General features: G+C 30.5%; 1 protein-coding gene across 3 annotated transcripts in view; it reads right to left on the bottom strand.

The window, feature by feature from the left end:
* Window positions 1-12926, bottom strand: part of LOC148278816 (uncharacterized) — a 115170-nt gene extending 102244 nt beyond the window's left edge. For all 3 annotated transcript variants that reach the window (XM_088230880.1, XM_088230879.1, XM_088230878.1), the window contains exon 1: window positions 12611-12926. In XM_088230880.1, the coding sequence (XP_088087006.1) occupies window positions 12611-12689 (79 nt within the window). In that variant the 5' untranslated portion in view covers window positions 12690-12926. The remainder of the gene's footprint in view (window positions 1-12610) is intronic.
* Window positions 12927-13697: the final 771 nt, after the last annotated feature.

Here is a 13697-nt window from a genome sequence, read left to right on the forward strand (position 1 = left end):
TTTTGAAAACATTGTTTTTCATTTAGCCTACCGATATGTCCATACTTTAAAAGTCGTTTAGCTTAGGGGTCAGAAAATTATAGTGCCTTCGTCCGTAATTTGTTTTTTCTTCAGGAGCAGAAGTATTGTTTTTTTCTTTGTTGTCCGCCATTATGTCTGTCAGGCTTTTGATGGAAGTGTCTTAAAATTGTCTTTATGTATATTTGCCTTATGTCTTCTACTGAAAATTCTGTAAAAAGTCTGTCTGTTGAGTGTTGATAAAGCTTTTTGTTGGCTACTCTTAGTAAGCCTCTTTTTGCTTTCATTAATTGCTCTAATGTGGTTTTACTTGTTCCTCTCCATCCTATTATTCCGTAACTGATAATTGATTGTGCTAGAGCGTAGTATACATTAATTAAGTAGTTTTGCTTAGAATTTTTCTTATGTTTTTAAATAAATATATTATTTTTCTTAGTTTGATTGCTGTCTTATCCACGTGTATGTTCCATCTTAAGTAACTATCAACGTTATTTCTAATAAAAATATACTTTAATGTTTTATGTAACTTTATAAACCTTTTCGACCGGCAGATTACGCCTATTAAAATTTCGATTAAACTTTATAAATTGACCATTTTAAATTTAAATGCATTTAAATAATTTAGATATGTGATTATATAAAAAAAGATATGGAAAGAAAATCTAAACTATTTATTCTTTAAAAGAAATACAACTATTTGATATCACACAAACTTTGTAACATTTTTCTTAAATTCTTGCATAAATTATGACCTTGATAAAATTGTTTAAAAAGATAAAATATCTAAAATACTTTTTTTATACCCTTTTTTATGGAATCAAGTGTTTTTAAAAAAAAAAAATTTTGCTACAAATATTGAATTTTAAATGAATGTTTTTAGTAAAATTTTAATATTCGTATCGACCATTCAATGGTTTATTTTTAACTTCCTTACTTTTCATCAGACTACAGCTTTAAGGTTAAAATGTGGCCAAGAAATATATTTTCAAAGGCATTATCCGTGAAAAAATTAAATTTCATACTAAATAGATGTAAATATGTAATCAAAGGTTTAAAACTAAAGTAAATATGTGCTTTATAATATATTGAGGTACAAGAAAGTTACATTTAGTTATTTATAATTAATCAATTATTTTATAATTTTTTGGAAAATAAAAAGTAAGCAATGGTTGCATGGGGTTCCAACCTCGCATTTATGATCCTGAGTCCGCGACAGAATCTAGAAACCACAACCCAGCTTAGTGATACATATTTATATTTTTGGACATGATTCACTTCTTTAAGTCATTTTAAATATTTTTACAAAACAATCGCCGGAAGTTCATTTTACAAATACATTTATTGCTAGTATTAATTTATTAATATTATAAAGTTATATTTTTAATATTTTTAATTTTTATATTGCTACATTTACTCTTCTTCCTTTTATATTCTATTTACGTACTTTTTTAATCCATGATTTTTCATAAATCTTAGTTTTCTGAATTTTGATAGTTAGCTGTTTAGCTTGTTTTGTTGATTGTTATTTTGTTTTTAAGTTCATTATTTTTATTGCATTTAGTTATTTCTTAATTAAAATAATGAAATATTATTATTTTGCTATGTATAAGTAACCTATACACATTATATGTGAATATGATGCTTTACATCACAAAATAAGCTTCATCTTCAGGGGACGACTGTTTAAACCTGAGGATGTTAAAGAGCTCACCCCCTACCTAATTGCCCGATACTTTACGGATCTCTGCTTGAAGGAGAAAATTTGGCAAAAAAAAAACTCTTGCTTTTCACACAGTAGTCAGGATCTTTATAGACCAGGGTTTGGAGGGCGAGAACTTTTCACGGACAACAGTCACAATAGATCTTCACAGGTCGCAGTGACGTCAGTAGCTTGCATAGCACTGACCCCCCCCCCCCCCCCTCTCAAATAATAATAATAAGAATGTAGATATAAGTAGCTTTAGAACAGGTATTTTTGTTCCCCGTTGCTAGGAATATTTTTGCAAGTCTATATTGTTAAATTGAATTAAGAAAAAAAAACTTATTTCATTACACGTTCGTTCGTTTTCTTTAAAATCAGTAATTTGGTGAATTTTTAATTTTTCAGCTGTCTCAAAACGTTGCTTTATTCTTTGTTTATTTTTATTTTTTATTATAGTAAGTCAAAATGTATGGTATTTGAAAGGGGAAGTGAGGTTACTGACTGCATAATGAATGTAAACAACGAATGTCTTGAACAAGTCAAGGAGTTCGGAAGCATGTTTTCAAGAGATGAAAGAGTAGAAAAAGATGTAGAAAGGAAAGTGAATGCGGGCAACAAAATGAACGGCGCACTAAGCACAGTATTTGTTAATAAAAATATGTCAATCGAAGCTAAACTGGCAGTGCACAACGGAGTTTTAGTCAAACACTAATGTATGGAAGAGAAACATGGAACTGGCAGGCGAAGGATGAAAGCCGAGTGAACGCGGTTGAAATGATCAATCTCTTAGACGAATGTGTGGGAAATCCGTGTATGACAGGATTACGAGTGATGAAATCGGGCGAGAGTGTAAATCTGAGTCAAGTATAAATGATAAGATTAAGAAAGGGTCTCTGAGACGGTTTGGTCATGTTGAAAGAATGTAAAACAGTAAATGGTGAAATTGAACGGTAAAGTGAGACGACGACGACCAAGAAAAACGTGGCATGATCAGATAAACCAAAATCTTAAGCCTGGTCATGTCGAAAGCAGACAGAGCCGAAGGGCATGTATGAATTTGGAAGAAACTAAGAATATATGCCAGGATAGACATGTGTGGCGGTTTATTTTCTCTTCCTACCCCTACAGAGAAATGGCGTGATGGTAGTAGTAGTAATGTGTTTTACATTACGAATCCCCCACGAAACACGAATATCTTATTCTATTAGAGATTTAGCATTTTTGTAATTTTTTTTCCTATTTTGTTTTTTTTTTACACCACAACGTCATTTAACATAAATTTATTTGCGAATAATCATAATGTCGTGCAGCGTTTGCTTTCGAAGTAATTTTATAAAGTTTTTTTCTTTTGGATTTAGATCATCGATTATTTTATATTTGAGAATATAATATGCGAATATTCGGTGGTGCTATTTGTGAAAACCTGTAATTGGCTTATTTGTTATTTGTTTTGTTTTATATACATGATAATTGCACCTGTTGGTTATCCAAATAATTAATAAAAAATATAAATAAACAGCTCCCTAGGGGCCTAGGAAGTTGAATCCAGTCCTCGTCTACAAAAATTTGGACAAACTCAAAATGTTGTTGATTTCCTTTAAGTTTGTTTTATTTTGTTACGAGCTTTGGAAAACAGTAAAATTCTGTGTGTTTTTTCTATCGATATTTATAGATTGACGCATAAATATCGCTTGTTTGTTTTATAAATAAGCTATATAAACATCCGAGATTCATGTTAGGATAGAACTATTTATGGAAAAAGCGGGAGAAATAGAAAATGTGAGAGTGGTTTACAACTACGTGTGGGATTTATCCATTTTAAAAATAAATTAGACCCTGATCCCTGGTCTGACAGAAGCAAGAGTTTTTTGTGAGGATTTTCAAACTATTTGATGTAAACAAAAAAACATGAAACATCAATTCTACTACGTGATTGAACAAGAGGATTCAGTATCTCATAAATGCTTAATTACATTAGTGAACATTAATTTTCAAATAGAACACTATATTTGACACTTATGTATGTATGTTCGCCAGGTGTATTTTTGAATAATATTGATTTCAAACAAAAAAAATATTAAACCTTTTAAAGATTGAAGTGTAGCTACTAAACGAACCGTTTATTTCACTTATTCGTTTTAATATTTCAATGAAGAACATTGACAGACATTTGGACATACAAATATATTTAAAGTAAAATTTTGGTTTGCTGATGACTGTCAATAAATCGAATGTGATGGTTTTTGAAAGAAATGAAAGTATGATTAAGTGTGAAATCACTATGAATGGGGTTATACTAAAACAGGTAGAGGAATTTGTGTATCTGGGAAGTATGTTTACTAGGGATGGAATGACTGAGAAAGACATTGAAAGGAGGGTGAGTGCCGGGAACAGAGTGAACGGTGCACTGAAATCAAACTTGGAAAATAAATGCTTGTCGCAAGAGTCAAAATTAACAGTTCACAATGGAGTCCTGGTCCCGACTTTGATGTGTGGGAGCAAAGTATGAACTGTGAAAAACGGGGATGAAAGTAATGGCTGAATGCTTTCGAAATGCGATCTCTCAGGTGAATGTATGGTAAAACTATGTACGATAGTTGCACAAATGTCAAGATCCGTACATTATGTAAGGCTGAAATAGGCATTTTTGACAAAATCAAGAACGAAGCTGTGCGCTGGTTTGGACATGTAGAGCGAAAGGACTGCAAAAGAACGGCTAAAAACATTTGTAATGCGAATGTTGATGGATGCAGTAATAGAGGAAGACCGAGAAAGACTATCGGCGCATGAGAAAATGTATGAATATAGAGGAATAGAGATATTTATGCAAAGATAGAGTGGTGTAGCGTTCTATCCTATCTGTCTACCCTTACGGGGAAATAGCGCGATGCCTTGTTGTTGAAAGTTTTAATTTTAAATAAGTCCGTTTTTAAAGTAAAAATTATTACCGCGATAAAAACGAAATATTTTTCATTTTTCGCAATCAATTTGATTTAGATTTTTTTTCTATATTGCTTCCTGCGCTTGAATAATGCCTACTGTATTTTATTTATTTTTTCTAAAACTATTATAATTTTTCAAACAAATTGAATTGAGTACCTGCCTACTTTTATGCAGTTTGTTATGTTTATATCTATAAAGCATAATGTCATTCAACACCTTTTTATAAAATTGTTGTTTATAAGACTAGTACCCACATATGAACTTATTATACCATTTTTTTTATTTTATTTTATACCTGTCATATAAAAGCCCTCTAGATCCTGGGGCGAATCGTCCAAATGAGCAATTTTGTACAGCTTACCATTATATTTGACTTTCAATAACAATGTTCTATAGTAACTGTGTTCATGGGAATTTTTTTTTTTTTAAATCACCACCACCGTTTATATCTTCCTACAAAAAAATCCATAAAGTGATCCCAGTGCCCAGCCCATTCTCAGTGAACGATGAAACTAGCCAATTACCTCAGCTTATTCCTTCATACAAAAAAAGTACACTATATTTCACATCTTTAACCTAGTCGTGTTTTTTCAGTACTAAAACAAGCTTGCAGATTTCAAATATTATTTAATATTCTCTATTTGGAAACTAATATTTCGATCATTATTTCTGAAGGGCTGTTTTTATTATTGCCCGTGTTCCTAATTTTTTAAAAACTAATGTTAGTTTGAAACCAAACCTGGTATTTTTTAACCACCTTAAGCGTTTAAACTAAAAATAAAAAATGCTTTTTTTTTATTGAATTGGCATTTACTTTTTAACACGTCATAATAAATTATTAAAAAATATTTACAACGCTAATAACGAAGTTTTTATCTTATAATAATTAAAAATACTACCTAATTTAGGTACGTATCGTCACTTTAATATTGTAGCCATAATTAAGAACCTGCTTTGAACATATACTTATAATTTCGTCTAAATTAAAAAAATAAAATGTTATCAGTTAAGAATATTTAAATAATAATCACATAAAAATCATCCTTAAATTCTTATCCTCAAGAAACTGCAGTACGTAGTTTGTTTTAAACAATAGCTTATTCCTGGATTTTTGTTGTGCTGGAAAGATATTTAATATTTTTTTTGTTTGTCGCTTTAATTTGTTTTTGAATTATTTAAATAAAATAAGATATTTAAAGTTTGCACTAAATAAGCCACATTCCACTATACCAGCGACAATGTATAATGACACTTTTCAAGTTTGCACGCTCATGAAGTTCCGTAAATATTGACAGCCAAGTGTAGGGAACAAATGCTGTACATCATTATTGTAGGTGCCTCAATAGTGACGTACCGACGGCGCTTTAATTTTTCATATACTTTACTATCGAGTGAAAATATGGTCATTTTTATCGTATGTATTTATGTATTATAAGGAGTTTGAAATACGATTAATTCAATTTGATCGCACTCCCACGTTTAGCTTTTGACATCAACCTTATGTTATGCCCAAATTAAATACATTTAATCTTTATTGAATACTCAAAACGTGTAATATTTTGTGTGATGCATATATATGTATGGTTCATAGTCCATAATCAATGACACACACGTGCTAAAACGTTTAACCTGAAAAAGTGCGATGACCAAAGAAAACAATGTCATCATTTTCTATACAATCCAATCCTAAATTATTATGCAACTCAAACAGTATTGCACGTAAAATCGGGATCATCGTTCTGCAGTACAATCACATCGTCCCTACCATGAAGAAATGAACTGCAAAGGAACGTCGCCTATAAAGATACTACAGAGCGTGGCAACGCCAGTCAGTCAGCTCAACAAGTTCAGTTCACTTCTGTCCAGTTCGACGAAGCCACTCAGTTCTAGCATGTAGTTCAAGTGCAGTCTCTTCAATTCATCACCGCCGCTACGCTCGTGCTACAAAGTCAAACGCTGTATCTTATTCTCCATGCAATAAATACGCATTAAACAGCAACCTCGTGTCTTCTCTGTCAATCTCTAACTGGGGTAGGAACTCCAACCCTCAACAACCGATTTCCGACAAATATAATTCAGTATTTTAAACCAGTTTTTCCCAATCAGTGGCACGCGTTCCCTAGGGGTACGTAATGTTTCATCAAGGGGTACACGCGGCTATCTTTCGACTAAGGTAATTTAATCAGTAAAAAACAATTACGCAAACAAAGCCGCTAGATCTTTCAGAGTTGTGCAAAGAAAAACGTACACATTTGTCACATTAAACAGATTTTCACCGTCATTAGAACTGTATTTTGATGGTAATAAATCAACAATATTTTGAGTTTGTCCAAATTTTTGTAGACAAGGACTGGATTCAACTCCCTAGGGAGCTGTTTATATTAACATATTACAACAGAGATGAAGAACATTTAAGAGAAGGTAATATAGAAGTCCAGGCATCTTCAGGGCTTATGACCTGCCAATGGCTGGTTTAAGTGGCCACTTTACACACTGTGTAACATTCACTATTCTGCCTATATTTGAACATCTATATTCCTTCAATTCTTTCATCTGTTGATGTTTGTGAAGTTAAAGAGCTGAAACCTTTATTTATGCGGGTGAGATTCATCTAATTGAATTATTTCACCTACATACTAGGCACCGCCTGAAAATCTTATTTTTCATTTTCTATACTTCTTTATGGACCAGGTAATTTATCAACAATATTTTGAGAGTTAATTTGTTATTTATCATTCCCACAATAAGAGATACGTGGGTTTTAGGTCTTTCTTAAAGTGGTACGCAGAAAAAAAACTAATTGTTATAAATTGATTTTGTGTTTGTTTTTTGTTTTGTTTGTTTGTATATACTTATAATATATACTTATAATATAAGAAATCGAACACTGATTTGAGTCTACTGAACACTTTTACTGACATTCGATCCATCTAATATTCACATTCTTTTGAAAATGCCCTAAAAAGGCGAAACAATTGTCAGGAAATTTTTATTTGTAAAAATTAAATATAGTATTCAGTAGACTCAAATAAGTGTTTCAATTCTTAAATTATAAGTTTAAAACTAATAGATCCCCACTGCGTTAAAATAAAGCACTCTGATTTAATCGAAATAAGTAATATTTCCATAACAGATTCACTTTTTTAAAAATTTTTAAAACCACTAATCAAAAACTTCAAATAATAAATAATCAATTAAATTTAACATCGAGTCCTCTTTTAAAACTATTCCCGTATGATTTATTTTATCTTCTTTCTCTCTCTTTCAATTTTTTGTCTCTTTCATATAATATTTTATTATATAAATACCAACGCGTGTAATTATAAGTTAGTTTAATTCCTGACGATGAGGTAGTAACCTCGAAACTGGTCGAAGTGTAATTAAAAATAAAAAATAAAAAAAATAAATTAAGCGGTTTATACAAATTTATTAACAAATAAGTGTATATACATATTATTTAAAAATTGTTTAACACACATGTCATAGTTTGAATTTTTTTTCATCATAGTATATTTTTACTGCGTTTTATAAAATTGAATTTTGTGACTAATTATTATTATTTGTTATAACTATTGTAGATAATTACTACTGTTACTAGTTTTGCTGTCCTATTATTATAGTTGCTGCCATATTTAACTATTTCTTTTGTATTATTTCTCTCTTGCCTTATATTTATATATTTTTTTCGAACGACGAACTAAAATAAATAAATAGGCACATTTACAAACATTATAAATATTCAACGAGGTGAAAATCTCACCCACATCATGAAGGTTTCAGCTCTTTTACTTCACAAAAGTCAACAGATGGCAGAGTTGAGGAAAAATGGATGTTTAAACATAGACAAAATGGTGAATCTTTCATTTAATCTTGCCAATGACAGGCCATACGCTCTGTAAATGTCTAGACTTCCATATTCCCTTCTCAAAAATGTTTTCATTCTCTGTTGCAACAAATTTAGTAATAATGTCATTTGCCATTTTCAGATAGTTGATCAAAGTAAATGTTCCATTTAAATCTTAAAGTTCCCCTAACTTCTTGTCTTATGGAATCCGATAGAATCAACAAGTAGCTTAGAGTTTTATAAGTAGGTACCACAGAAACTGAAAATGTCCCTTATAACAAGAACTGTAATCATTTCAAAGTTTACAAGGTAATAAATTATTATACTATTTTATTTATAATGTATGTGTTACGAGTATATTGATGGTGACATGTGGCAGCTTTACAGAACGGCAAATTGATTTTTTTTTAAAATTATTTTATTTAATGATAAAAAAGAACATGTTTACCTATTATTTTGGCGTGTTTCCTATATAATTCAACTAAAATTTCAAAATAAAATTAATAAAAAAAAATTAAAACTTGATATTTTTTCATTTTCCCAACCGTGTCACCAAAAGTCAAAATCTGCTTTTTATTAAATCTTCTAATAGCAACTGTCGTTTTTACGCCCCAATGTTCAGAATGTGTAAATTAGTCAATGTGTCAAACAACTTGGGATCGTATTTTCGTAGATCTCTTCGTCACTAAAACACTATGGGATGAAGATGGATTGGCATGGGTTAGCTCGAAATCTTATATGTTAATCGTTTCTATAAATATATTTTTTACAATTTTTTTATTCCACTTGTTTGACTTTGCTACCTAGTTTTGTGTTCTTTTTGTTCAAAGTCTTGTACATTATATTATTAATAATGTAACTGTTTTAATTGGCTTAGGCCGTAAATGCTCGTAAAATAATAAAATAATTATCTCTTCTGTTAACTTGGCTACATGTCACAGGGGATTTTTTTCTATTCCGCCGTCGCGCGTCGAAAAGTTTTATTTTCTAAATGCCTTGACTTCAATATTTTCTACTCAAACATGTTTTCCAACTCTGTTTCAATAAATTTCGTTCTAAATAACTCCCTAAAAAGTGAAATCAAGCCTATATACAAACATTTGGACGTACTCAAAACATTTTTGATTAAACTAGCCGATACAAAAAGTGTAAAATTTGAAATAATATTCAGACGCGGCCTGGTATATGAGAAAATTCAGCGTTACGAAATTCACCAACGTCCAAAAAGGTTTCAGTTATTTCACCTCATAAAAGTCAACAGATTTAAGAGTTTAGGAAATGTATTTAAATTTATTTAAACAACATAGGCAAAATGGTGAATGTTACAGTGTGTAAAGTGGCTATTTAAACCAGCCAATGACAGGTAATAAGCTCTGCAAATGTCTAGACGTCCGTATCCCCTTTTCGAAAAGTTTTCCTTCTCTGTTGCAATGAATTTATATTTTGATTAATCCACTTCAAAAACATTATATTTACTTTAGGGAAAGCAATATACGGTTTACCCAAATATTTTGATTTTGGGGATATTTTTAAAGAATTGTAAATAACTAACTTTTAAAAAACGGGAATCGTGTGGTAGAGTGGAGTTCGAACCTCTGATTTGTGAGTCGGTAACACTAACCACGGGACCACAATTTGGTTCAAACGTTACCTATCAAAACAATTTAAAGAACCAACGCGTCATTCTGTCAAGTAAATAAAAAACCAGTTAAAAGTTTAATGCTTTTTGATTATTAACTGATAGAAAAATAAGAATGAAAAATTGAAATTATATTCAGGTAATTCATTTTATTTATTGGTTGGCCGTTAACTTTGTGGAATGCCATTCTAAATATAGAATAAATAATAACTTCATTTTTATGGACTACGAAAGATTATTTTTTTCTTTTAATATAGTAGTTTTGGATTTGCAATATTCATCAAAGGATGAAAATATAATTCGATTAAAAAAAACATGGAATAATTTATCGATTGTCGTTTACTCATTTATTCACTTAAGTACTTTTCATAAATGAAATCATGTAAATGTTTTATGTTAGTATTATAATAAATTACCGTTGTGGTAGAATACCTACATTTACTATTTTATTTTTTGTTTGTTGATTTTAGAAAACCGGTGGATTTTGATGACTAACAAAGAATCGGATTGTGGTCCCGTGGCTAGAGTGGCGGACTTACGGATCCGATATTCAAACTCCACATTACCCTAACTCGATTCCCATTTTCTAATAGCGAGTTACTTTCAACTCGTTAAAAATGCCCCCAAAATTGAAATACATAAGTTTATCATAAAACGCAAATATTTATTAGAAAACTAAAAAAAAACTTTTTTTAAATATTCCTTATAAAAAAATGTTTTTCTGAATAAGAGTAAGAATACACTAATTTTAGCATCAAATAATAAAAACATTTAATTTGAATTTTTAAAAAGATTTAGATCTTTAAATGTATATAAATTCAGTTTTAATTATCTTATCGATATTTGCTGGCGTGTGCTATGGGTATGGCGTCTCAAATATTCACCAAAATTAAGGTGTTCAAAACTAAATCAGAAACAGATTCTTAAAAAAATAATTTCATAACATCTCAAATTCTAATTGACGACTGAGATTAAAATTTCCAAATGACATTATGCTGAGCAATTTAATCTCCAAATTCCTAAATTATTTTATTTGTTGACGATCCATTAATATTTTCCCTAAATTATAGCTGCACTATAATTTAGAGAGATTTTAATAATAATTTTAATTTATCTAAAATTTTCTAAATAAAATCAACTGTTCAAATTAAAATTGGGCTTTAAAAATTGATTTATTTGTATTGATTAAAATTCATAATAATTTAACTACGTTTTAATTTATTTAGCGAGAAATGAATGAATTATGTTTCACTGATTTTACACAAAATAAATACGTTAGCGCTTTAAATATAATTTATACGAACTAATTGATTTATTACTTGGATGAATCTCTAACGCGTCAATCTTTATAAGAAACTCGATATGTTTCCATAACTGGTAAAATACTATAAAATACTGTGTAATTATTATCTAGTATTAATATTTTCTTCATGGTTACGCGTATTTTCGTATCTAGTCCACATGTTGCTAAGTATTCCAATTTTTCTAATCCATTTCTGTCCCCCGCTTAGATTCTCCAAAGCAATGAATAAATACCGTGGGATGTATGAATATTATCCATTGGATTAAAGCCAGGAAAGAACGAAGTCTCTTCCTCTGAGAAATGCCCGAACATTTGGTAACGTTTATTATTAGAAGCTTCGGCCATACATAATCTATCTCCATGTGTATATTATCCTAAAGAATATCTGAAGCGAGACAATAATAAAAAAAATCGACAAACATACTTCCATCTTTCGATATGGAACTTAACATGTGCTGTGTTTGTTTTCAAACGATCACAATTGAATAATCAAACGGGCCTTCAGTATTAACACTTACAAATTCTTTCAAGAAAATATTTAATTGATCGCCGAGTGTTTCAGAAGAAAAAACAATTATTACTACTACTAGCATCACGCCATTTCCCCGTAAGAGTAAGCAGACAGGATAGACCACCACACACGTCTATTTATATATTTTTTCTATATTAATATATCTTTTCACACATGCCCTTCGGTTTTATTCGCTTTTGACATGACCAGACTTAAGATTTTGGTTTATCTAAAAAAAAAAATATACGAGTATTTTATATTTTTACGGAACGTGATAAATATTTGTAGCACTACATATATACGAATTTAAGATAATCAAACACTGCTATTAATATGTTTATTATTTTTCTTCATTTTTAAGTACTATAGATAATATTATTATACAGGCACTCGTATTTATACGTAATTGGTACTGTGTTTGTATATTTAAATTGTGAACAGTGCAACCGAAAATACTCCGGTAATTTGCATCTAATGTTCAATCAATATTATTTTAACTAATTTAACTTTTAATTGTTATGTGACTTCAAAAAAATATATAACGAAACATTTTAAATGAATTAACAATAAACTGTACGTTTTTAAAGTTAGTAATGTAAGCTTTTTGGGTTCTCTAATTTAAACATAAGTTTGAAGTGAAAAGTCCTTACCTGTCATAATCGTCGCCACCGTGCATATAAACAAAATAGTTTTAATCCAACCCATAGTCAGCAGAATTTCTGACCGCATTTGAAAGTCCTACATTAACAAAAACCGCCGAAACCCCAGATAGTCACCACAGATCACCACAAAAAACAAGAATAATAATTCAAAAATAAACAGAGCACACTCCGAAATCGAGTCCGTCCCGCATCTCTGAAACGGGCTTCCCGATTATTGTGTCAAGTTCGGAAATCGTAATATATTTCCAGTTGAAAACGTTTCCTTCCGGCGACGTCGTGTGCCGACGGCGTTCGGACGCAGACTGGCGTCACGACGCTTTTCGGGCACAACTTTCAGACACTTCTGAATTAATGACGCAACCTGCTCCGCAACTAATATAGCGGAGATAGCGTATGAAGAAAAATCAACAGGTTTGGGCGTATTCCTTGTTGCGCCTTCTTCTACACTCTATATATTGCAATAAGTTGGTACTTAAAGAAAAACAACAAAAACGCTTTTTTTTTGTAAGGTTCTGGGTAAAATACAAGATTTGAAAAAACTGTTATTAAACAAAACGTACTATTTTTTGGTTCAGTATAGGTACTGTTCATCTTCACATCACATTTCCAGTCTCTTTCTTAAACTTTCCTGTTTCCCTTACCTTTTTCCCCCTTTTCCTATTAAAGACTAGTATCAATACTAATTTATTTACATACCCATAATGCTAGTTCAATTAAAAGTATCCTTTTTATGTAGATTTGTTTTCACATACGTAGTAAAAGTAAAAAATAAGTATAACCTTTAATAGTATGGGTTATTTGAAAGAAATTGCCATTTAAAAATAAGGCATTAATCTTAATTTCTCTTTCCACTCCAAGTGGTGCATAGGGCAATGAATTGGAAAATTGTATGCAGTGAATTTTGATCATTAGTTACTCAAAGGTAAGGCGCTCGGTCTTAAGTTTCGGATCCCAGTCTTAGAGATTGGATGTAGGTACAAATCGTTCTATTGTTTTTATATTCTTTGTATTTTAAAAATTTCCGTTGATCATTTTGAAAAGGATTCAATGTTTGTTATGTACCTATTGTGGGCTT

This window comes from Micrasema longulum, unplaced genomic scaffold (assembly GCF_059751315.1).
Source record: "Micrasema longulum isolate JH-2025_06_02 unplaced genomic scaffold, ASM5975131v1 h1tg000824l, whole genome shotgun sequence".
In the NCBI taxonomy this organism is placed as follows: Eukaryota; Metazoa; Arthropoda; class Insecta; order Trichoptera; family Brachycentridae; genus Micrasema; species Micrasema longulum.